General features: G+C 37.1%; 1 protein-coding gene across 6 annotated transcripts in view; it reads right to left on the bottom strand.

The window, feature by feature from the left end:
- Positions 1 to 27348, bottom strand: part of LOC112056541 (bifunctional methylenetetrahydrofolate dehydrogenase/cyclohydrolase, mitochondrial) — a 54750-nt gene that overhangs the window by 3173 nt on the left and 24229 nt on the right. For 3 of the 6 annotated variants that reach the window (XM_052886417.1, XM_052886418.1, XM_052886423.1), the window contains one exon: positions 21129 to 21464. The exons of 2 other annotated variants lie outside the window; for them this stretch is intronic. In XM_052886417.1, the coding sequence (XP_052742377.1) occupies positions 21218 to 21464 (247 nt within the window). In that variant the 3' untranslated portion in view covers positions 21129 to 21217. Of the gene's footprint in view, positions 1 to 5208; positions 5286 to 21128; positions 21465 to 27348 lie in introns of those variants that run through there. One more of the 6 variants, XM_052886421.1, reaches the window with a different exon arrangement.

The raw sequence follows: 27348 nt of genomic DNA, 5'->3' as shown, positions 1-27348 counted from the left end.
GCAGTAATTACAGCACACTTCGAAGTTAATGCATTAATTTCAATATACGAGTACCTTAGCTAAGAGCTGAATCTTAAACTAGTTCATTTACAAAGCGTTAGTATGCAAGTCGTTTCCGCATGGAATGGTACCAAGAATGCGGACTGCATTTCTGTACTGAATCACTTAGTTCATTCTGTAAGCATAAAAAGCTAGCTTTATTCGTTCCCCCAAGGAAAAGGTGGCAAGAATGCAACTTCATTAGGTATGGTCATTAATTAATTAATTAATTAATTATTTCAGATAAATTTTACTGAGAAGTTTGAAGTAGGTTGTAAGATCTTTCAAATCTTTTTATTCAAACAAAACCTATTATAAACAAAATATTAGTTTATTTTAAATTGATTCCATTGTGATATGTACGAGTAAATTAGGATACAAGTTTTTTCTCTATATCTATATAACAGGTAAAAAGGCGTGACCTTTGCCTTCAATTCGGAGGGCATAGGTTCAAATCTAATCTCTAACTTTCAAACTGTGAAGGAAAAGCATCGTGAGGACACCTGAATAGTTGAAAATTCTTTACGTATAAAGTCTGTTAGGAGTCTCTCTGAAGGATAAAATCCGGAACTAGGAAATCCGTAGGAGAACGAAAATAATTGATGAAGCCCAAAGGATTAGCAAACTGAAGTGGCAGTGGGTGGGCCATATTTGTCGTAGAATAGATGTCAGCAGAAGCATGATATTGTGTTCTAGAGTGGAGACCGTACTAGCAAGCGCAGTGTAGGACGCCCTCCAGCTAGATGGTCCGACGACATCAAGAAGGTAGTGAGAAGGCGGAGGATAGTGTTTGGTGGCGCGCTCTCTGAAAGGCCTATGTCCAGCAGTGGACGGATACAGGCTGTTGATGAAAGTCTGCCAAACCTCATTGGGCCAGCGTGGTATATCAGCCTAACCCCTATCATTCTGAGAGGAGACTCGTGCTGACCGTATATGAGTTGTTAAGGACAGGCAACAGCCAGATATGCACCGGCGTTTACTCTAGTTTCATCTGTAGCACAAACAGCCGCATTGGAGTCCACTAACTTTTTATTATTATAATATAAAGTCCCGTTAATCGCACGCCGAAGCGCGGACCCGTAATCCACTCGCAAAAATTGTGCCAAATTACACAAATTGAGAAACAGCTTGCATTCATGACGGCATTTAAAAGTTAAACTCGTTTTCAGTTTCATTAACGGTTATACCTCAGATTAACGGCGTAATTATGTACGCAATTTGGCCGGAGACTGCAAATGATGTTTTATTTAAGATATTTTTTGGTGGGGAGAGTTTAAATGCACTTTCTATGCATTCACAGTATGCTTTTGAGCTAATCCTTTCTGCTTGAATTTAAACTGATCAGCTGGACTTGATAGCCCATTGGATATGACCTCTGCCTCCGATTCCGGAGGGTGTAGGTTCGAAACCGGTCCGGGGGATGCACTTTTCAGTTATGTGCAAGAAATTAAATATCACGTGTCTCATCGTGAGGAAACCTGCGTACCTGAGAATTTTCGCCATTCTGTACGTGTGTTAAGTCTGCCAATCCGCATTGGGCCAGTGTGGTGGACTATTGGCCTAACCCCTCTCATTTTGAGAGAAGACTCTCAGGCAGCAGTGAGCTGAATATGGATTGATAACCTAGCTGGAATTATTAAATTTAATTGGGTCGTTATTAGAAAATGAAAGACACTGAAATTAAGATTTTATTTACCTTCTCCCCTAATTGCTTAAAGTACTAAGTAGGTAAAATATTGATTAACACAATTTTTCAAAAATAAAGTTTTCATCCAGTCTCGAAGTTCTCAAAAACTCAAAAGCTTTCCAGCTTCACCATTGTTAGATTTCATAATGCATTTTGATACGACTCCGACCGGTAGATTTTGAGAAATCACGAAAACAAAAATTTGCGTAGGTAACGCATCCTTAGCAAGTTATCATTGATACGTAGTAGGTCAAGTATACATGGAGCTTAGGAAAGGCCCAGTTCATTCAATTTATAATACATTAAAATATCGGATAGAAGAGTGTTCGTCCCCGCACACAATCTCCTAATGTAACTTACGTAAGTAAGTAAGTACATTTTACGTAAACTGCATAACATAATAACTATGCAATACATTGAAGGTGCACTGTATAAATAACAGTTGGTGAGGATAAACGGACAGAGTGTTTGCGTTAGAAGCGCGACTGTTTGTGTAGAAGCTTGCTCAGGCCGGAGTGATTACTTACACAAGTAGACTTGAAACTGTTTGAGTGCCAATACAGTAACAAGATATTGTGCTGTGGTCTCGCGCAAATATCTTGACGTTTAGATGTTAAACTCCATTTTCCTTCTTCTATATGATAATTTGTGCTCTGTAATGGTAATTATTGGTAGGCATAAGTTGATCCACTCTACTCTCGACTCGTTCGACCACTGGATATGAACTTTGCCTCGTATCGACGTAATAATTATAGCCGTTACTGAAAGAACTGTCTTTACATCCTAAAACTTTATGATTTCATCGGCTTAAGTTATAGCATCACTGTGTTGGCACCGCCTTCAAAGTGATCAGAAGGTAGCACATACGATGTTATTTTTCGCTTTTAGTTTATTTTGTGATTTTGAAGTCGGTTGAATTTTTTTGTTAAAAAGATTTTATTTTTCTGTTTTTAGTGTGTCCTCTAATAAATGATAGCGCCACAGTACGGGAAATTTCGTTATTTTCATTTTAATACAAAATTAGTAAACCTTTTCATGAAAAATAAATGTAAAAAAATTAAAAATCATTTAAGAAATGACGAAGTTATGAGGTTACAAACATTAAAAAAAGAAAACAAAAACTTACGCGTCGAATTGAGTACCTGCTCCTTTTTTTGAAATCGGTTGAAAAAAGCCATAAAGAATATTAATACCTCGGCTATCATAGAACTGTTCGCAAAGTAACGGCGAACTTATCAGATTTAGTTCTCAACTTGGTAGGTAGCCAATACAATCCCATTCAAACTTTATCGTTCCGGAAAAGCCTGGGCTCAGTACATTTTGCTATTTCTTGAGTTCACTACCTTGAAATAAAACAATCTGATGGATATTGATCATCCAATAAAACTTTCCGGGGATTATAAACCTCCGAACTATTTTTCAAACGACTCTCAGAGGAAAAAGAACGTAGGTATTTCATTCAATCAATTACACGTCTGTTTACGAAAGACTTTTAATATGTATCATTGACAGACTCATTTAACGACCTCCGTGGGGAAGTGGTGTGCGCGGTGGATTTACAAAACGGAGGTCCTTGGTTCGATCCCCGGCTGGGCCGATTGTGGTTTTTTTAATTGGTCCAGGTCTGGCTGGAGGGAGGCTTCAGCTGTGGCTAGACCACCCTGCGGGCAAAGACGTACCGCCAAGCGATTTAGCGTTCCGTTATGATGTCGTGTAGAAACTGAAAAGGGTATAGATTTTTATCCTACTCCTAGCAAGTTAGCCCTCTTCCATCTTAGATTGCATCAATTCTTACCATCAGGTAGGTGGTCAAGGGCTAGATTGTAAAGACTAAAAAAAAATTGTGGAAAAATTAAAGATGAATTTAAAATATCAAGAAACGTAGCAAACTTTTTTTGATAATGTTTTTTTAATAATTAATTGTATCAGTAAAATTATCAAGATTTTTTTAGAAGTAAACTGCCGGGTAATTAGGGTAGGTCTGGGCCAGGGATGGGCATTCCCTTTTAGTTTATAACATAAAAAAATAAGGACTGTGAAAGTCCTTAATTTTTTATGTCAAGCCTTAATCTGGCCCTCTAGCAAAATCCGTTCTTCGCGGGCCTCTACCTACTATCTATAAACTACCTCCCTGCCAAATTTCATCTTTGTATATCAAGCGGTTTTTGAGATTTCTTGATTGACCTTTCGAATTTATATATCTATACTATAATTTTATAAAACTAAAGAATTTGTTTGACTGAATGCGCTAATCTCAAGAACTACTGGTCCGATTTGAAAAATTCTTTCAGTGTTAGATAGCCCATTTATCGAAGAAGGCTAATTATCTCCGTATTCCTACGGAAACGAGAACCACGCGTGTAAAACCGCGCGGCGTCAGCTAGTTAAAGATAAAGACGGAGAGTAAAGAATTCGACACGAGGATTTCACGGACCGAAGGCGCCACTTGCTCCCGCTATCTACCCCCTAATTCGGGGTACTTCATTAAAATACCTGAGTTATTGCGGCGCGCTGCAACAATTTGTCAAGCAGATAAAACGGTACGTGAGATGAATAGCCCTTAATGTCGTTCCTCTTTCCTGAGTAATTGCAGTCGCACCTTGCTCTGAGCTAAACAGAGTGCAAATTTGCCTCTAAATAAAAAATTTAATAGAATGAAATATATATTTTTTATTTATCCCAGTGTTTATAACCTCTGCTTTTGATTTATGTAGGTCCGAATCCGGTCCAGGGTATGCACCTTCAACTTTACAATTGTGGGCATTGGAATTAAATATCACGCGTTTCAAATGGTGAAGGAAAATCATCGTCAACAAACCTGCTTAACTGAGAATTTTCTTAATAACCTACGTGTGCGAAGTCTGCCAATCTGAATTGGGTGACTTTAGTCCTGGTATGGTGGATTATTGGGTGCATGTTGTTGAGTATCACCACCAAGTATTAACCCTCAAAATTCAAAAGTACAGTTCGTTGCATTTAGGATGGTGCGGGTGACAGTTCGTTTCACTCTTGAATATTATGAACGTCATACACGCGACTGTCACCGTACCCATGCTATCTGAAAAACACTTTAGCACACCAGATAACAACGAAGTGATCTTAAAAGTGTTCCGTATTTTCCTTTTGAGGTTCAAAATACAAAAAAAACAAAAAAGAAAAAGGTTAGGCTTTCTGCCCTGTCTAGTCTTCTCTTGTCTCTGGCATGGCGTTTGAAATGCGAGTTTTGAGCACTAAACGCTAAACGCAGACAACACAATTAACGCGCATTGTTCTGGTATTATTTCATCCCGCGCTAATACGATTGTACCCACTAAAGCGATCGCTTTGCATAACACGTTAGGCTAATGACGAGCCATTGAAACGCCGATGCCTAATGCTAATATAACGCAAACAACAATTGGGAATAGCATTCACAATCTATATATATATATATATATATATATATATATATAAAAGAAAGACGGGTTTGTTACAACACTTACAACTCGAGATCTGCTGGACCGATTTTCATGGTTTATGCTTCGTTGGATTTGTCTCCGCCCCGAACAGCAGAATACATCTTAAAAACAATGAAAAATTATTTCAGGGGTAGAGTAGGTGTAAGGTAGATGTAAGGTAGGGGTAGTGTAGGGGTAGGGTAGGTGTAAGGTAGGGGTAGGGTAGAATAGGGGTAGGGTAGGGATAGGAAAGAAGTGCACAAAAGTCAAAGCGAAGCTAGACCGGGTCCGCTAGTAAATAAATAATTGTGACAATATGAAAACCTAAAATGATTCCCAACATTGGTTTAGCGGTGAGAGTTCTAAGCTCTAAAGCTATAAGAATCAAATCTTTATCATCTAAGTAAGGAAAGAGGCTTTTTAATATCACATCACAATCACACTAATATTACCAGAATCTATATGAGGGGCATTATGTAATCGATACTGAAGCTAAAAATATTTTTTTTTCGACTTTTTGTCTGTCTGTCTGTCCGTGTTTTTTTTTTGTAATTCGGCCGTCACGCTGAAACTACTGAATGAATTCAAATGAAACTTGGCACGGTTTAAGAACATAATACGGAAAAGTTTAAAGGATACTTTTTATTGCGAAAATAAAATAAGAAGGGGGTGAAATAGGGGTGAAAGTTTGTATGGAAAGTCGTTCATTTTAAGAGTTACAGTCTTAAAATTTATACATAAAAAATACAAAAATAGGACATAAGGATTTAAAAATTTTTAAAATTCAAACTCTAAAGTGGTGAAATAGGGCTTGAAGTTTACATTGATTTCCACGCGGACGAAGTCGCGAGTGCCCGCTAGTATTACGATAAAGGCGAAATTTTGTGTGTAAATGTGTATGTTTGTTTATCCTTTACGGCTACTAGTATGTATATTTGTTGGTACATAAGAAAAGTAGATGTTAGACCATTTGCCGGGTCAGCTAGTCTATACTAGTATTATAAAGCTGAAGAGTTTGTTTGTTTGTTTGATTGAACGCGCTAATCTCAGGAACTACTGGTCCGATTTGGAAAATTCTTTCATTGTTAGACAGCCCATTTATTGAGGAAGGCTTTAGGCTATATATTATCCCCATATTCCTACGGGAACGGGAACCACGCGGGTGAAACTGTGCGGCGGCAGCTACTATATAAATAAATCACTTTTCATAAATTTGTGACAGGAAACTTTTCAAAGTATTGTTTGTTTATTTTTCTCTAAGTTATTTCAAGTTTCACCAGCACTCCCGTATTTCCAAACCCCCATAGCTTTAATGCCATATCGGTTAACATGCGGGCACATAAGTCACTCTCAATGGTAACCTGAAAAACCACTTAACCGTGGCCCAGCGGGGGTTGGTTGAAAAATGCTCCCTAACAATAAAGAACTGCTTAGTGGATATCTCCTGCTGTTTGGATAACGTTTTTTGTTTGTTGAGATTTATCCCGACTTACTTGGGAACGCCTGTGGATACTGTTTACCTATATACTACTATGTATACATATGTGTATATCATATCCTACTTCCTACTAATATTACTGCAAGCCCAGTGGATATGACCTCTGCCTCCGATTCCGGAGGGTGTGGGTTCGAATCCGGTCCGCGGCATACACCTCCAACTTTTCAGTTGTGTGCATTTTAAGAAATTAAATATCACGTGTCTCAAACGTTGAAGGAAAACATCGTGAGGAAACCTGCATACCAGAGAATTTTCTTAATTCTCTGCGAGTGTAAAGTCTGCCAATCCGCATTAGGCCAGCGTGGTGGACTAAGGCCTAACCCCTCTCATTATGTGAGGAGACTCGAGCTCAGCAGTGAGATGAATATGGGTTGATGACGACGACTTATATTATAAACGCGAAAGTTTGTGTGGATGTTTGTTACTCATTAACGCCGCTACTACTGAAAAGATTTGGCTGAAATTAACACAAAGGCTTCTTTTCATCCCGGAAAAATCCATGGTACCCGGGGGATTTGTGGAAAACTGAATTCCACACGGACAAAATTGCGGGCGATCGCTAGTATTATTATTAGTAGTATGTAATAAGAGTTTCTTAAAAGCATTAATTTGCTTTAAAGTTAGCATTCACATATTTTATACTAAAAGTCTATTTATTTATTTAGCTTAGAAACAATTTGTGTATCATTTCAAAATTAAAATTATGAGTTAACCTTGTATTAATATTAAATCGTTATTAAAAAAACATATAAATAATATAATTTTAAAAGGCTCTATCCGCGATTTTTTTATTGAGAAATAATAAAATATGAAACTTAAGCCAACTCAACCTAATTAGAATACAAATCAACCCCACATGAATTGGTGGCAAGAAAACAGGCTGCATTTCCGCTGGAAAGCCAGGCTGATCCTTATCATTTAGGATCTCTATCCTACAAGCTTGCAACTTCTTCAACCTGAGGTCATTGGCGTATCTAGTATTTCCTAGGGTTGACGCGGCTCCTGACATTCCGCTGAGGAGATACGACACTCAATATAAAAATTTCGTTTACAATGTTTGTGGACGCTGGCCTCTAAAACTGGTCTACTGATTATATTGCTTTTTCTTTGTATATTTTGGCGTCTATCATAGAATTTTAAATCAGTAGCCCAGAATTCTAGCGTGGGCACTGGACTCTTCTAGGGTGGGCACGGCCCACCAGGCTCCCCCGCTATATATGCCTATGCCAGAGGTGTCGTTACGCCAAATATGCCCGTAAAATTAGTCTTTAAACTGAAAGACTGCGCTTGGCCGGTAAAATATCAATTATTACTATTATTTGGAATCGCATTATTTAGAGATTAATTAACATTTCTAAATATTCTTCTTTATAAAAGAGCATAAAAGATTTTTCTTAATGTATCTTTTCGCCGCGGGAGATAATAATTTGTTGAACACGTGGAATTAATAGCCGGAACATGGTAGGTAGATAACTCGTAGATAAACCAGCGGGAGTTCTTTCATTATATTATCTTCTAGCTGACCCGGTAGACGTTGTTTTGTTTCATATAAATTTTGGGGAGGATATAAATTTAATACAATCGGTAAACGAGAGTACGAGTATTAAAAGAAAATTGAAACATTTTAAACAACAATTGTCAAGTCAAGATTATATATCAATTTGACAATAAGGTATTAGTAGATATTAGAGGTACTTGCTAATTGAATGGTCTTAGTTGTTGTAAGTTGTAACCATAAACAAAATATTATAGATTAAGTTATTTTTTAAGTTTAGTAGCAGATCAGGAAAGCGTCAAATCTCCGTTATTTTTGTGGTTGTCCGTGTAATTCTTCCTTTTATTGTAAACTATATATTCTTAGATAATTAAAATAAATAAATAAAAAAATACATGTCTGACACTCTGCCACTATAAAGAGAGATAGAGAAGAATATATCATTAACCAATCCAACAAAATGCAAAAATTCCCGTTCATAAAAGAAAAAATTAAATAAAAATTGCATTTTTAGTTTACACACGCTAGTTACAGCATCAACCGCGAAAAAATAAACCAACAACAATGTGTGGAATCACAAAACATTAAAATCGCGGAAGGCCACATTTTTCACTACGTAAAATATTATTTATTTTCCTTTATAATGTGTAGCTTAATGCTATGTAAACAAAGTGTTGGCATAAAGCTGTTTTCTCAGCGAAAATAATATTTTTATCATACCTATTCAGTACTCAGACGGCACGACATTTACATATCAATTCTGTGAAAGTGTCTTTGTAGTTACTTATATTGAATTACTAGTAGTTCCTGAGCTTACTTACTTCAGCTTTATAATATTAATATAGATTACCTGCTCTGCCATCCTAATTAAAAAGGGCACAACTAACATTTTGTAAATGTTGAGTGAATAGAGTTTAAAATATTTTTTCGTTTTTGTTGGAAAAACCACAACAAAACTTCGTTTTCCGAAATTCTGTAGGTAGCAATTTTTGCATTTATACATAAAATAATGGCAACATCATTTTTTTGTTTTTAATGCATATAACACATTACATCATTTACTTTTCTGATAGTGTTTAATTAGTGTCGTAGGCAGCCTAATGGGACCTCAGCGGCGTCAGGGGGGGGTTTGGGCGAGCGCAGAAGTATCGCCTGGTGAGACCCGAAGGCAGAAGCAGAAGATGTGGGTGGAACGTATCTCTAAGATCGTCTCTTCTGAGACTTGGTCCTCGGCTTAGAGGGCCATTCTGGAAGGGTGTTTTAGCCTAAGTGTATCAGTCCGAGGTCATGGGTAACATCATATATCGGGAATCTCGTCTTTGCCGGCGAAGACGCAACCAGAATTTTGTGTTTCTATAGTAATTGACGAACCAAGCAGAGTAAAAGAGAGAGTAAGAGAGTTGTCTGTAAAATAATTCATGACTATTTGTAGTCAGTAGATTTTATCTAGATTTATCAACAGATTTGCCAGTTGAATTAAAAATATTTTTGTATCTATTTAACTTTATTAGCCAAAAACCATTAGAATAATTAATATCTTCCCAGCCAATAGATAGGAATGAAAATTTTATAAACCTACTCGTAAACGAAAGGTTTCTAAAAACTGATAAAAATGTGAATAAATTTCTTGTGTACCCTCAAATAAATGAACAAAAGTTTCATCCCCGAATCAGCAGTAAAACGCACCTGAGCAGGAGTGAAACATTCAAGATTTTCACATTAAAATGTAATTTACACTCACTTCAAAGTGAGCCCGTCAAGTTGGCACTATCGGCGCTGCTTCAAATAAATCACTTCGCAGGCAATTACTGTTTCCTGCGAAACAGTACTCAAGCCTCAGTACGCTTGTGCACTACTGCCGATCAAAAAGTTCGATTGAAAAAAATTTAGCTATTTTTTTCAAGTTTCACCCTGTCGCCTTGAAAAGATAGACATTCTTGAAATAAATATTACATAATTTAACGTGCCGTGCATATATTAATTACATCATGTACTAAGGTAAGGCCAGTCATAAAGGTAAGTAAGAAGAACTATTAATAATGCCTTAGCTGTTGCTCTTTATTTCCATAGTAATCTGTTTCATTGTGGTCCTACACTACGTATGTATCTGCTAACTCTTATCAAGCTTAATGACTAAGATAACCCATAGTTTCTATTCCTGTTGGAATACGACGATTAAATAAATAGAAATGAATATAATGCAATAATAGAATGTAACTAATAATACTTTTCATTCGTCAAAAATTTTCAAAATCTGTTTTAATGGTCCAAGCGTGAAAACAAAAGTAAACAAACTCACATTCGCATTAATATTATAATAATTTATATATAATTAATATTATAATTAGTCATCATAATACAGTAACTATAATGTTACTGTATTATCCTAACTAATATTATAGGTTAAGGATAAGAACAAAAAAGGGAAACATTTGTTTCAAATATTACGTATATTATTTGGAAGTCTGTAATATCAACAAAATCAATAATTTTTGAAATTTACTCTCATGTGTTACTTCTATTGTATTCTATATCTCTTAACGAATTTATTTAAAAAAAAAATACTTTTCTTATTTTCTTTCTTTTTTTTATTACCGGTTTTGAATCGGACGCTGTGCACCAGTGCTCCCAGTCGAAATGATAAGGCCACGTCAAGAAGTTTGCGAACACTTGAAAGTAGGCGTCGAGTGTCCAACTTGTACCAACTGCGGATGTAGATAGACATTGTTTGAAATTTGTTTGAAATAAATGTGCCGTTTCCGTTTAAATTTAGAACGTTTGGAATGTTTATTTGAAAGTTGTCGTGAAAATCAAATTTATTGCACAGTTTTCATTGGACGATAAGAAAGCATGCGGGTATTGCGGGACATAGCGGGATAAAGCCAGCAAGGATGGTTTCAAATGAAAAATAAATAAATATATAACATAAACCCTACTTTGGTGGATGTTACGATATAAATAAATAGTAGCGGTGAAGAGTACATGCAAGTCGATTCCCGCCGGGTTACCTTTAAAATTCATACATGTTAATTGTTGTACTGTATCTAAATATATGAGAAACCGGAGTATCACGTTTTATGAATTTCTTTTTCTTTGGGCTTACCTATATCTAAATTCCATCCTTCGCCACTGATAAATAGATATTAATAGTTATCAAAATGTGTTTGGTAGTTTAGAAGTTATCTAAATAATATGTAGATGCAAGCAGTCATACTTTACTTTTGACTTAACCTCTAAAAGTCAAAAATAAAATAAAGTAGTGTAAAAACCATAGGAGGTACGTACCTAATATGGTATTTTATGATATTTCAATTTTCATAATTTTTTTTTCAAAATATGAATATTTTTTATCACTTTTAAAATCAAACATTACGTAGGTATGCCGTGATAGCCCAGTGGATATGACCTCTGCCTCCGATTTCGGAGGGTGTGAGTTCGAATCCGGTCTGGGGTAAGAAATTAAATATCACGTGTCTCTAACGGTAAAGGAAAACATCGTGAGGAAACCTGCATACCAGAGATACCATACTTAATTCTCTGAGTGTGAAGACTACCAATCCGCATTGGGCCAGCGTGGTGGACTATTGGCCTAAACCCTTTCATTATGAGAGGAGACTCGAGCTGCGAACGTGAGCCGAATATGGGTTTATTATGACGACGTAGGTATTGTTTAAAAGTGATAAAAAATATTCATATCCTGAAAAGAATTTATGAAAATTTAATATAATCTAACTGAAAACCTTTCCCCGAAAAATAATAATGGAATGTAACAGGAATGATTTTTAGAATGCAATTCAAATTTGGTGGAAACAAAAATATTTGTTCGTAAAAACACTCATTTTCGAGAGGGCGAGTTCAGATTTTTCCTGTCCGTTTCAAACTTTTTTATGGAAAAAATCTGATGATTGTTGAGAGTTGCGTAGTTTTTGAATTTTCTATTTGACTGTGGTATTTTTTGCAACTTAATTAAGCGCTTGTTTACGAACCTGATGTTAAAAATTACGTTGCAAATTGTAACGCTTTGAATGAGTTTAATACGGGTAGTTTACTGAAGTTAAAACGGAAAAATTATTTAATATAAAAAAAAAACAACAGTAATTTAAAACAAGTTCCATAATAAAATCAGTTTCTGAATAACGAAGTTACTTCTTTTATATTTTTGTAAGTTAAATAGTTGTATAATTTCATTGCAATTTAAAAAGTTCAGTTTGTATATATTGTGATACTTCGCTCCAAATTAACTAATCATTTTAGTCGAAAGGTCTCTCATAAGTCGAACTCTCCCCTAAACATAAATCTCTAAAGGATTTCCCTATAAAAAAGTAAAAGCCATCAGGATGGTAACTAGCCACGGCCGAACCATTTAAACATTTTTTTATCTAATTTTATAACAATTGGTAATGAAAACTCAATAAATTTAGTTTTCTTTGCATTTAAAAAAGTATATTATTTGCAGTGAAACAATGCGACACATGCGTTATGGCACGGTTTACATCTTCAGAGTTATTTTTATTACTCGTACATATTATTTACTAGCGGACGCCCGCGACATCATCCGCGTGGATTTCAGTTTTTCACAAATCCCGCGGAAACTGTCACAGACTTTTTTTTAAAACTTTTAAAGGGGAACAATTCTGTCATACATGATTTTTGCGAAACTTTTACCGTTTACACACCGCACGCAGCGTAAGCTTCAAATAGGATACAGTCCCCCGATTTCAAAACATTCTTCATTGGTGCTCCGCACTTATTAGTCTTAGCGTAATAATATATAGCCTTTAGTCTTCCTCGATAAATGAGCTATCTGATACTGAAAGACTTTTTCAAATCGGACCAGTAATTCCTGACATTAGCGCGTTCAATCAATCAAACAAACAATTAAGCTTTATAATATTTGTATAGAAGTAAAGATTACCGATGTTAATAAATTTTTCTCCATACCTACGCATACCTCGGACACGAGAAATCCATTAAACCGATCTGTTTGGATCATTTGTACAGCGTTTTGGGTAGACCGGAACAAGACTGCGTAACCAAGCTCTGTATCGCTATTCTGTAACGATATTTTTCGACTCTCATTTCGTAATCTACGTTGTCAACCCATTTCGGCTCACTGCTGAGCTCGAGTCTCCTCTCAGAATGAGAAGGGTTAGGCCAATAGTCCACCACGCAGGCCCAATGCGGATTGGCAGACTTCACACACGCAGAGAATTAAGAAAATTCTCTGGTTTCCTGACGATGTTGTCCTTCACCGTTTGAGACACGTGATATTTAATTTTTTTTAATGCACACAACTGAAAAGTTGGAGGTGCATGCCCCGGACCGGATTCGAACCCTTCGATATATTTCGTAATATACACAATATAAAACCTCAAACTACATTACAAAGCTATCCATTTCTAAAAAATAATTAGTGAGCTGAAAATGGTTTGCCAATGATGAATAATGATGACCTTAATTATACCAACCTGTATTGGTATGTCAATCTTAATATATAAATGCGATAGGTCACGAAATCACGTAGCATCATGAAATCTCGAAAACTGCTTGATTTACACAGCTGAAATTTGGCAGGGAGGTAGTTTATAGTTAGTAGGTTTCCACTCAGAAAACATTTGCTTAGTCGACTACACCATCGATGAGTTCCTTAATGACAAAGTTGCTTGGAGGCCGTTGGATCAGCTTCCACCTTCACACAGGAAGTAAAACTATAAGAAATTGTAATGTTGTCATAAATTGTAATTATAATATTATTGTATGTTTTTTTTTTTTTTTAAAAGAGCAACTGTTGAGTTTCTTGCCGGTTTCTTCTCAGCAGAATCTGCCCTCCGAACCAGTGGTAGAATCTTTACAAATACTTAACTGACTTATCAAAAGTGCTTGTATACTGAGCCTACTTGAAATAAATGAATTTGTGTTTTTTTTTTGAGATTTTGCGATTGGGCCGAATGAAAGAGGTCTATGAGCGTCCGCTAGTACTCTAGCTCTGTAGTGGGCTAAAATAGTCTGATAATAATGATGAAACGACATAGGTATTTAAAGAGCTACAAGAACCGATTGGTACTACACGCTCCAGTTCCCGTACCTTGCAATAGCCGGACACGGGAAATCCATTAATACGTCTTTTTAGTGCACTTGTACCGAACGGTTGGTAGCATCGTGCGATACGGGTATAGTTGAACTGTGGAATATTTCAAAGCTCCACCTAATTGGACATGGAACTCTTGATCTATTTCAGATATTCGATGGCTTGGTTGCATTGGGGCGGAATCCAATGTACTTGATTTCTACCTTCTGATCAGTTTGAAGGCGGTGCCAAGCCAGTGTCGTGTTTTAATTAAAGCTGTTTGTTTAAACGTGTTTAATTAAAACATCACTGGCTTGGCACCGCCTCCAAACCGATCAGAAGGTAGAACATAGGTAAGATGTTATTTTTTGCTTTTTAGTTAAAGTTAATTTTTGAGTTGGAAGTCGGTTGAATTTTTTTTATTAAAATTGTTTGTGTTTTTTTTTTATTCTTTACAAGTTAGCCCTTGACTACAATTTCACCTTATGGTAAGTGATGATGCAATTTAAGGTGGAAGCTTGTTAGGAGGAAGATGAAACCCCACACTCCTTTCGGTTTCTACACGGCATCGTTCTGGAACGCTAAATCGCTTGGCGGTACGTCTTTTCCGGTAGGGTGGACTAGCCAAAAGGTGGTACCTACTGTGTAAAAATATTTCCTCGTAAGCTACCTCTGAAAAAGACTTCACTATTTGCTGTTAAAATAAAATTAAACCACTGTGTTCATTAAAGTGTTTTGAATGAAAAATTTAGGAGCAAAGCCATTTTCATATACAATCAATACCTACTTTATTTTAAGTGGGTCACCTAGAAACTATTTTTACTTCCTAGAAATCACATGTCGTGTTCATGTCAGCGGCTTCCAAGATATTCATTTTGCACGTGAAGACTTTCCTTTACTCATGGCAGTTAAGTCCAGGATTCGTGGAACATTTTTACAATTGATTACTATCAAGTAATTTTCCGTAAGTAGCTTCATTTTGATGAAATACTCATCATTTTATATACGAAAATACGTGATTCTGGTTAGTTCCTAACGGCAAAGAAGTACCGCCAAGTGATTTAACGTTCCGATACGATGTCGTGTACAAACGGAAAGAGGTGTGTGTGGATTTTCATCATCCACCTAACAAATTAGCCCGCTTCCATCTTAGATTGCATCATCACTTACCATCAGGCGAGATTGTAGTCAAGGGCTAACTTGTAAAGAATTGCCGATAGGGTTAACTAGTCACAGCCGAAGCCTCCCATTAGCCAAACCCCTAGAGATTAGTTCACTATCAAGTAACATTAATAGCCGTGATAGCCCAGTGGATATGACTCTGCCTCCGATTTCGGAGGGTGTGGGTTCGAATCCGGTCTGGTTCATGTACCTCCAACTTTTCAGTTGTGTGCACTTTAAGAAATATCATGTGTCTCAAACGGTGAAGGAAAAACATCGTGAAGAAACCTGCATAACAGAGAATTTTCTTAATACTCTGCGTGTGTGATGTCTGCCAATCCGCATTGGGCCAGCGTGGTAGATTATTGGCCTAACCCCTCTCTGAGAGAAGACTCGAGTTAAGCAGTGAACCGAATATGGGTTGATAATAATGATGATGAAGATGAAGTAATATTAGAACATCGAACAGTATACTGTTAGATGTTCTAATATTACTTCTAAGTTGTCTAATATAACTTATAAGTTGACGTAGGTATATTGAACATGTGCCTAAACAATAAACATACATTATTTAATCTGATACCACATTGAACCACGCAACCGCGATACATAAAATCTGCATGCAGTTTTTACTCCGATATTCGATACATCGGTGCGCCGGCAATTTCTAATACAAAGCCTTCCTCCATACACGCCATGAAATTTAAATCAGGCCACAGGATACCAATAGGAACGACGAACAATGAACAAGTTTGTTGTGGAAACAATTTTCAGTTTATGACCACGCGACTATTAGTTCCAAAATATTACCCGATCACAATTGGACTAACAGCCTGTGCTAGTCACATTTACCACATGGAAGTTACCATAGATAATATAGGTTACCAAATATGGAGTTGTTTGAATTGTGGTGGTCAACCCTTAGTCGTCCAAGTGTAGATTTTTCCGAATGACTCGTCGACAAAGATAGTTAAATACCCAAATGAGTACTCGGACCTGCTACCTTCCAAAGCCACGGTAGAATCTCCATAATTTGCTTCTATACCAACTTACCCGTGATAGCCCAGTGGATATGACCTCTGCCTCCGATACCAGGGTGTGGATTCCAATCCGATCCGGGGCATGCACCTCCAACTTTTCAGTTATGTGAATTTTAAGAAAATAAATATCACATGTCTCAAACGGTGAAGGAAAACATCGTGAGGAAACCTACAATTCTTTACTTGTGTGAAGTATGCCAATCCGCATTGGGCCAGCGTGGTGGAAAATAACCCCTCTCATTCTGAGAGGAGACTCGAGCTCAGTAGTGCCAAATATGGGTTGATGACGAACGAACAAAAAATCAGCGCTGTATGTTCTTTGTTTATGGGGAGCATATAGCAATATGCTGAGCTGGGACCTTTTTCTAGGTTATGCCACATATCGCAGGGATACATATCTTAGATAATTATGATATGTGGCATAATGTAGAAATATATTTTCTTTCTTTCTTTCTTTCAACTAACTTACGGTAGAATCATCGGCTGGCAATGTTATAGCCTTCATTGATCTGGCTTCATGAGATATGGCTACTACAGGCTCGCGTTCTAAACTGGGTATCGGAATTCCGAACTGCCAGAAACTGCCGAATTTCCCCCAAAATCGAATGTTTTTTTCATAACAAACTTTCGAGTTTATAGCTGTGGAAAAACTGGGCGCTATGGAACGGGCCGCGTCTAGGAAACAAGTTCTGTTTAACCAATTTGGAAGCGCGTTTCAAAATAGTTGTTACTACCACCGGCTACGCTGTTGCAATTGGATTTCAAATGATGTTTTTGTTTCAAACTTCGCCCAATATTTTTTTTAAAAAGTTTCAGCGCAATTTGGTAAGTACTCATTGAAAGTTTAAATAAAAATAATAGTTTAAAAAAAAACTAAAAAACACGTTTTTAGCACGCACTTGAAAATTACAAAATAATTCGGACATTTAGTTTGATGATAGAGTTCCCTCAAGAGATCCCTTTAGATCGCAAATCTTTAGATCGCAGGTAAACAATAAACATAAACAATTTCAGTTCGTGACGAACGATAAATACCTATGCGAAATGGTATAGTTAAGTAGGTAATCATCTTTATTTAATACTAGCCGACGCCCGCGACTTCGTCCGCGTGAAACTCGATGTAAACTTTCAACTACCCCTATCCCACCCCTACCCCTACCCTACTCCTACCTACCCCTACCCTACTTTTCTGGTTGGTTTTTACACCTTGTGTCCGAAAAACCTAAGTATCTTACGGAACCCTATTTTTTATCCAAAATAAAATTTAGCCTATGTTACTTGTGGATAATGTAGCTTTCGAATGGTGAAAGAATTTTTAAAATCGGTCCAGTAGTTTTTGAGCCTATTCATTACAAACAAACAAACATACAAACAAAGTTTTTCTCTTTATAATATTAGTATTATTTATTATGAAAGAAAGCGTGGAACATTTTGTCCAAAATGAGTAAAGCTGTAAAAGTTATGTTACATAAAAGCCCAAAAATAATATAATAATAATACACGTGTAAGTGCAGTTACCATTTTATTCTCTAGGAACGGCGAAATCTTTTTTTTTATAAATCTTTTTAGCGTAGTTCTTCCCCGGACGAGCTTTGTCTCAAAGAACCCTGTCATATTAATGAAGTAAACATTATCACCATAAACCCACCTACCCGCATTGTAGCGTGGTCTGTCTGAGCTCCACATCATAAACTAGCTGATACCCGCGACTTCGTCAACGTGAAATAGGGTTTACACAAAGTGAATCCAACCAGTAGTCTTTGCGTGAAAGAGTCATCATTACCATACTTCCATGCCATGGATTTATCAGGTAAAAAGTAGCCCAATATTTTAGTCCAGGACAAAATCTATCTATATTTCAAATTTAAAAAGTTCAAAAGTTGCTTAAAGAGTCCCCCAATGATAATCACAACCCATAATCAAGGTGCAAAGTTCTCATCAATACAAATTAATCAAGCCCAAACACAAGGTAATGTATTTTGCCTCCATCATAACAAACATCTATATCAACTTTCGCGTTTATAAGTTTTATGTTTCGCGTTTATATATTAGTAGGATTTGCTATCGTGTTTTTACAACTTGGCATCGATACGACAATAAACTAACCATAGAGCTTTGACAAATAATATCATTGTTCACGATCATATTTTCGGGAATCACCGTTAGTTGACGGTAATTCCCCACAAGCCTGTCAGCCTGCGGGTGAGAGCGTCTTCTGAGATATTGACTCTGAGGCTCAATGCCTGTTACACGCTCAACCCGCTTGCGGTTAACTCTAACTTCGGATTACCCCGCCATAACATACAGTTGAAGCTGTTTAGTTTACGAGAATTTGGAGACGTTCTCACCTTCTTGTAAATAAATGACAATAGGTAGGTGTAGTTTATAGGACTGCATGTCAACAGTCTGTAGGCTGAAAAAATTCAGTATTGTTACCGGATGTTATCAATATTCTGACAGCCGGATACAGTCTGTGACACGTGACGAGCACGATGTCAATATACCAACTATTGCGTTGACTAGTCTATAAATACAAGCCTCTCGTGACAGTCGGGCTCAGTCTAGTATTACAGCGATAGCAGTAGGGTACTAAGTAGATACTGTACACAATTAAGTGAAAGTAATTGAGTGAACTAATTAGTGCTTAAGTAAATCGTGTGTAAAGTGTGTGCGTGCACATTACAGTACTTACCTTACATTCCTTGTAACTTCATTGATTTTTAACCGACTTCAAAAATGAGGAGGCTGGTGAAGTTGGCCGGTATGTTTTTTTTATGTTTGTACATTTGTACATCGATTACTCGAAGACGCCTGGACCGATTTCAAAATGTTTGTATTAAAGAGTAGCCTCCCCATGTGGTTCCATATTCAACATGTCTGGATCTGATGATGGAAACTTGGAGAAATTGAGGGGAACTTTTAAAAATTATATGGATTGCTAGTGTGTTCGCAATTTTTTTCGTTAAGTTTTTTAAAGAACTACAATTTCATGAAGGTTTTTGAATGCATCGATCTGATGATGGAGCCAAAATACATTTACAACCATTATCTTGTTGGCTTGGGCTTGATTAATTTGTATTGGTGAGAACTTTGCACCTTGTTGGGTTGTGATTATCATTAGGGGACTGGTGATAAAGACCAAGGTTAATTAAGGGAACTCTTTAACGGTTTATAGTAGCTACCTTGTGTTTGGCCTTGATTAATTTGTATTGATGAGAACTTTCCACCTAGATGGGTTTGGACTGTCATTAGGGGTCTGGTGATGATGACAAAGGACAGTTAAGGGAACGTTAGTAGTAGTAGGTATTTTTGAATTTAAGGCGGGGAGGGAATGGTAGGGTGTTCATTTTGTGTATGAAAGTAATTTTTTATACGTAGTATAAACATATTTTACACTAAAAATGAAAAAATAATAGTTTCAATAAAAAAAAAATACGTACGTTTGTAAGTCTGATATGAAAAATTCTTTCACTGTTGCAATCAAAAATTATCCTTGATGAAAATAGGCTACATTTTATTCCCGTATTGGGTCCCGGAACGAACCACGCGAGTGAAACCACGTGGCGTCCGCTTTATACAAATATAATAATAATAATATATTTTTATACATTTTTTTCACTTTCTGAATGGACAAATTGTTGGAAATATTTAGTCATCATTAAGCTCAAGTAACTTTTGTTGTTTATCTACTATGCGACTAAATGAAATTAAGCAAATTGGTGACTTTGTTTCCCTCAGCGTCAATGCGCTGGTGCCTTAACTATTAATAAAATCATTGGTACCCTGTACAAAGTTTTTTTTTGTTCCAATTTAATCTGCAATCAGTTTTGCAACTTTAATCAGATGTGATATGAGGCTGTTGGCAAAAGTACAAAGTATCTACAAGATATATAGATATCTTTTTTTTGTCTGATTTGAAAAAAAAAGATATCTATAAATAGTAAGGTGAATTTCGTTATACCTATTAATTATTATTAAATTACTCTTTTAAAACTGCAACGCATGACATATCCTTTAATTTACTTTATTATACCTACTATTTGATAAAAATCACAAAATTAAAATGCAAAGATACAATTTCATATTTTAACAGAATATTTACATTCTTAACAAGTTTGTACAAGAAAATTAAAATAAAAAAATCCCGCTGTGTTAATACTTGCGTATATTGTACGAGATGCGCTGCAAAAACTCCCATTTTTACGCTCTAGGATATAAAAGACGTATTTTCCGTTTTTATCTACAAAGCGCTTACCTAATGCTACGCAAACAAAACGGCTACGAAAAATTATTCCTCAGTTGTAGTAAAATTTTTCATTCGTTCAATAAAATGTTTGAAACAGCTCGCGTAAAGGATTATTTTCAAGACTAGCGGGACTATAAAGTTTCAAGACTAAAGTCGCCTTTAGCGGGACTATAAAGAACCTTTTACAGTTCTAAAACGCTACTATATGTGGCTAAATAGCAGCACATTAACTTAACGACCTCAGTGGCAGGTGTTGATATATACGTAAAGGAAAAGTATTCTTAGGTTCGAATGGTTGCTGTGATCAATTCAGGACTGTTGTACATACAAACTGAACTGAGTTCTTATACTTAGTAATAATTGACGAACCAATCAGATAGGCCACCTGATGGTGCACCGGGACCGGGTGCACCATCGGAGAGCTGGGCGGAGATATTATTAAATAAAATCCGGTGAGATAAAAATATAATTTGTATTCAATAATTTAATCTAAAATACTAGCTCGCGGTAGGCACACGAAATTTGTAGGGTCGTGGTAGTCCGTATTTTATCTGCTAATCTTTGATGTTGCTGTATGAAGTACTCCCCTGTTGTGATGCCGAGATGTAAGGTGGCACCAGGGCGCGGAGAACCCGACGGGATTTGGTTCAGGGCACGTCGGATGCGTAGACACGTGTACACGTAGATGATTCGATTCGTTGATTATCCTGATGTATAATCCGTGCCTCGAAGAATAAGAGCAACGGCGACGACGACGAAGACGACGACGACGGAGGCGTCGAAGGCGACGAACCCTGGAATCGATACAGTACCTAATTAGCGGTAGCTATATCAATTCGTCCTGGTGACCACTGACCGGCGGATGTGCGAAACAGGTTTGTACTTACACATAGAAGAAATGCCGGTGTGGTGGTAACAACCAGAACGAAGTAATATTTAAAACAAAATAGTATATAATAAGCTGAAGGCTAAATGATTCGAATAAATTGAAGATTTATTCGAATTGCGGGTCAGCAAAGAAAAAGTTGTATGAACATTCTAGAATATGTGACTAATAATTAATTTTACCGAATGTTCATGGTTATTGCACTAATATTATGATAAAAAAAGATACAATTCTTCTAGTATAATGTAAGTAAGCTAAAAGTAAGAGAAAAATAAAATACACACACAAAGAAGTAATGAACAAAGAAGCCGTGATGAAGGTGACATTGAGATATTACGTTGCATAAAGTATTTTAATGTGCCATTCAAAACTTACCCTAATGCGGGGAATCGCACTGCACTTACTAAGGAACAATTTGGGTTCACTTTAAAGGTTTTAATTTTTATAATTCGGGGTTTTAATTTTTATAATTCGGAACGTGCGTCCACTCTAATAGCGAGCGACACACTGCTCGTCGTTCAAAACCCGACGGGCATCGAGCAGAGCCCGCGCGGGGAAGGAGCGGATGACGCAATCGCTGCGTTCACGCAGGATTGTAACGTTACTCGCTTCTATGTTATTTACTTGCAATTTTTAAATATGTGGTACCATTTCGGTACAATGGTTAGTGAAAACCTATCGCAAACAAATCGACACTTCAGGGCATGCAAGCATTACAATCAAATGTAAAGAAGAAAAATACACGAAAACTGAATATATATTGTTAGTACCCTGTTCGTTCGTTCGTTATCAACCCATATTCGGCTCACTGCTTAGCTCGAGTCTCCTCCCAGATTGAGAGGGGTTAGGCCAATAGTCCACCACGCTGGCCCAATGCGGATTGGCAGACTTCTCACACGCAAAGAATTAAGAAAATTTTCTGATATGCAGATTTCCTCACGATGTTTCCCTGGTATGCAACGTTTGAGACACGTGATATTTAATTTGTTAAAATGCACGCAACTGAAAAGTTGGAGGTGCATGCTTTGGATCGGATCGAACCCACACCCTCCGGAATCGGAGGCAGAGGTCATATCCACTAGGCTATCATCATGGCTCTGTTAGTACCCTCATCCTACTAATATTATAAACGCCAAAGTTTGTATGGATGTTTGTTACTCTTTAACGTCACTATTACTGATACTGATTGACTGAAATTCCATATGGAAATGGATTTTACTCTGGATTAACATAGGCTACATTTCATGCCGAAAAAATCTATGGTTCTCGAGAGATTTGTGAAAAACTGAATTTCACGCGGACGAAGTCGCGGGCGTCCGCTAGTAATATGATAAACGGAGTGTATCTATTTTTTTATACAATAATTTGCAAAAACACTTAGATCTACTCAGCTTCCACTGTTTCATCGTATTAGTATACAATTTTAATAGTTTCAGTAATATTAAAAGCATTTACAATTCTCGCTCCATCTATTGTTTAGCTTTATTTTTTCCCCCGAGAGCAAAGTCAACAATAAAAGTCATTAGGGGTCGTGTCCTTACGCTTTCTACATTTAACTTCGTGAAAGCAAAACGCAATAATGTGCTGTGACAGCAGTTTTATGAGCTGAGTACTCTTTGGCGTGAGTGAGGTTTTATTGCAGTCAACGCACGGTATGGAGAGGCGTGACCTATATGGTATAGCATTTAAATGTTGTACATGACATCGTACAAGTTTTGTTGGTTCAACAACTTTGACCTTGTTTACGATAAGTGCATACATACGATAAAAAGTTTTTTTTTACTATTAAGGTGCTGATAAACTTGAACATACATGACAAAGCTCAACGAGTTGCGAAGCTGAAGTGGCAATGGGCGGGGCACATAGTTCGAAGAACCGATGGACGTTGGAGTCCTAAAGTGCTGGAATGGCGACCCCGCACTAGTAAACGCAGTGTTGGCTGACCCCACACCAGGTGGACTGACGACATCAAGCGAGTCGCAGGGATTCGCTGGATGCAGGTGGCTCAGTATCGTGATGTTTGGAAGTCCCTACAAAAGGCCTATGTCCTGCATTGGACGTCCATGCTGATATGATGATGATGATGATGAGACTTGAACATCCACGTCTAATGAGCATACGTGCGAATGTTACATCACAGAAAAATACGAGAACATTCTAGCAAGCAGATTTGATTGGAGCTTTTGGCCGAGCCAAGCTCCTGTCATCCCCGCACTCCTCTTGCTTTCCAGTGTGACAATCAGTGGTCTCGAAGCCACCGATTTTCCTTCTTTTTCTTTTTTATTAACATAACCAACCAGTGAGTATAAATTCAGCACACGCGATCATCAAGTCTGACATCTTCATGAAGAATATCTTTGACGAGCATCGAATAGAGCTTTCGCTAGAATTATCAAGATGTTTGTAGCAATATTTAGCTCTATGCTTGGCTCGGCTCGTTGTTCAGTTCGACAAACATAAAAACGGCGAATACTCGATTTTCCGTTACAAGTCAATGCTCAACAATGTGTCTAAAAATCACCGCAAAATGTAATTCGAATTTAGCTACTCCAAACACATGCACAATTTTTGGTTTACTTTCATTATAATATATTAGTGTTGGGTAGGGGTAAGGTAGGGGCAGCGTTGGATAGGGGTAGGGTTGGGTAGAAGTAGGGTAGAGTAGGTATAGAGTAGGAGTAGAGTAAGTGCACACAAGTCATTAGCAAAGCTTGACCGGGTCCGCTAGTTTCCTAAATATATATAAAATCTATTTTTGTTTTTTTTTTTTTAAATCTCGTTTAATTGTCTGATAAACTTGTTGATATTATATGAAAGAGTGCACGTAATGAAAATATTTTGTAACAATTTTAAAGCCTAAGCGACGTACTTTTTCCACAAATCTCTTATTTCCAGCTTTAGCCTGTATTTGAGCACTATTCCAGTCAGCCCGGTAACATTCCCGAGAGCAATTTGTACCTATCCGAGGTCGGGCGGATCAAAGGCAATCCGCTAGCAAGATTGCAGGATTTTTACTCGAGTCCCGGTTTTGCATTATCAACACCTTTCTTTTAAATTACTTTTGTTCCTCTAAAAGTTCCATTTAGTACGGTTCGAAGGATTTGTTTGAGTTCATTAAAATACGAGGTAATGTGTTTTTTTAAGAAATTGCTTTATTTAGTACTAGCTGACGCCGCGCGGTTTCACCCGCGTGGTTCCCATTCCCGTAAGAATATGGGGATTTATAGCCTATAGCCTTCCTCGATAAATGGGCTATCTAACACTGAGAGAATTTTTCAAATCGGACCAATAGTTCCTGAGATTAGCGCGTTCAATCAAACAAACTCTTCAGCTTAATAATATTAGTATAGACTCGCGGACGCCCGACGGACTTAGCCCAAGATCGAGCAAAGTGGGCGAGAAGTCGGAAAGCGGATCCCACATAGTGGGACCACGCTAAGAAGAAGAAGGACGCCCGCGACTTCGTCCACGCGCAAATTTAGTTTTTCACAAATCTCTCGGGAACCATTGACTTTTCCGGGATAAAAAGCAGCTTATGTGTTAATCCAGACTATAATATTGTATATCTGCTTTTAAATTCCAGGTGATTCAGTAACCGAGGCATGAAAGAGTAACAAACATTCATACCATCAAAATCATCAGGTTTTCGCAAATCTCGAGAATCCATGGATTTGAAAAGTAGCATAATAATCCAGAATAGCAGCATAATAGCAGCGGTAATCCAGAGTAAAATCTATAACCATTCCAAATTTCAAAGATTAACAAACATACATCCATACAAACTTTCGCATTTAATAGTATTAGTAGGATTAGTATAGTAAAGTTTGTCATCCATCCTATCCTCATACCATAAGTAAGTAAGTATTGATGGCAGCTATGGAGACTGGATCGTGGTGGTGTTGGCAGGTAGCCGGTATAAGATTCTATACCCTTAATTGCCGAAATATAAAACGGAGGTAATATTTTGAATAGCATAACGGAGGATTAAAATTCAAAAGCTGAAGCCGACAGTACGACGAGCGCCATATATAGCCAGTCGTTCCCGCCCGATCGTTACCCCTCTCTAACTCCCTACCCTTTACAGAAACAAGTCGCGCCACCTGACGTCATATCCGTCTCATTCTACTATTTCCTACAATATATAAATTATATATATACATATCTAATAAGTCATGTTAGTTAAAAGAACATAATATAGCAGAGTTCGGCCGCCAATTTGCAAGCAATAATTTGGGACAATCGTATTCATGCCCGAATATATGTAATTATGCCATCAATTACATCCCAGATTATAGGTTATGGTGATACAGATCATATCGTGTGACAGCCTTGAGTCGATTATGTTTGCCCAATTACATTGTTAGTTACTGTTCACGTTATCAATGGTGATTTATTCAAAGGGGTTGGGTTGTATTGTTGAGTTACGAGTTACTATCGCCAAATTATTACTTACTAGCGGACGCCCGTGATTTCGTCCGCGTGTAATTTAGTTTTTCACAAATCCCTCGGGAACCATGGATTTTTCCGGGATAAAAAGTAGGCTATGTGTTAATCCATGCTATAATATATCTCAATACCAAATTTCGGCTAATTCGGTTAAGTAGTCGAGGCGTGAAAGAGTAACAAACATTCATATCATTAAAATCATCAGTTTTCGCAAATCTCTGTAATAAAAATAAAAAATATACGTAAATACAAAATTATAACTAAAGACTCAGGCGTCGTAGAATTCATTCGAATCGATCGAGTATTGCCAGCGTGTCTCTAGAACAGAAATACAATAGTTTTATTTTGTTCGGTTTTTGAATACTCCCATTCCCTTTGTTTTAAATTCGTCAAATGCTTTGAAACGCACACTTTACCTTGATTGGATAAGTATTTCTGAAGTTGTTTTTTTTGTGTTGTTCTAAACATACCAGACGAGCTCAAGTTAATACAAAAAAAATCTTTTAGGCTCCTCTACTATCTATTATCTCCTATATTATCCTCTACTACTATTATCATCAATTTGGTATGAATAAATAACTAAAAATCACTATAAAATGTATATATAATTTTAAAAAAATAATATTGGTCAGTCAAAGTTTAGACAGTGTAATTGAGCCAAAGACGTCTCAAGTACGATTGTTTTCTGGCACGTCATCAAAACTTCAACGTTTCAAATTCTGGAAACTATTTGAATTACTGACCGATAGACGGAATCGACTCAATGAGAGATCTATTCCCCGAAACCAAGTAGGTACAATATAATGTCGTTGCCGGAAACACTAGAACTTACTGCTTCGTGTCAGTTAACACGCTTCAAACTGTCCCATTACGTTTCTACGAAAGGCTCTTTGGAACTGACCATCAATGCTAAACTTACTACTACCGTGATATCCCAGTGGATATGACTCCTGCCTCTGATTCCGGAGGGTGTGGGCTCGAATCCGGTCCAGGGCTGTACCTCCAACTTTTCTGTTCTGTGCATTTTAAGAAATTAAATATCACGTGTCTTAAACGGTGAAAGAAAGACATCGTGAGGAAACCTGCATACTAGAGAGTTTTCTTAATTATCTGCGTGTGTTATGTATGTGGACTATTGTCCTAAACCCTTTCATTCTGAGAGGAGACTCGAGCTCAGCAGTGAGCCGAATATAGGTTGATGATGATGATGATAATATACCTATAAGTGTAGGCATATATCATTGCTACACACTTAAGATACTATGAAAAACACTATGACTATATTCCTTTGCGATATGTCCGCTAACTAAGGCATACTTGAGTGTTAAGCCTCATGTATCTCATGT

Source organism: Bicyclus anynana, chromosome 17 (assembly GCF_947172395.1).
Source record: "Bicyclus anynana chromosome 17, ilBicAnyn1.1, whole genome shotgun sequence".
NCBI lineage: Eukaryota > Metazoa > Arthropoda > Insecta > Lepidoptera > Nymphalidae > Bicyclus > Bicyclus anynana.
The sequence above is the reverse complement of the archived record's forward strand: the minus strand, read 5'-3'. Positions and strand labels throughout refer to the sequence as shown.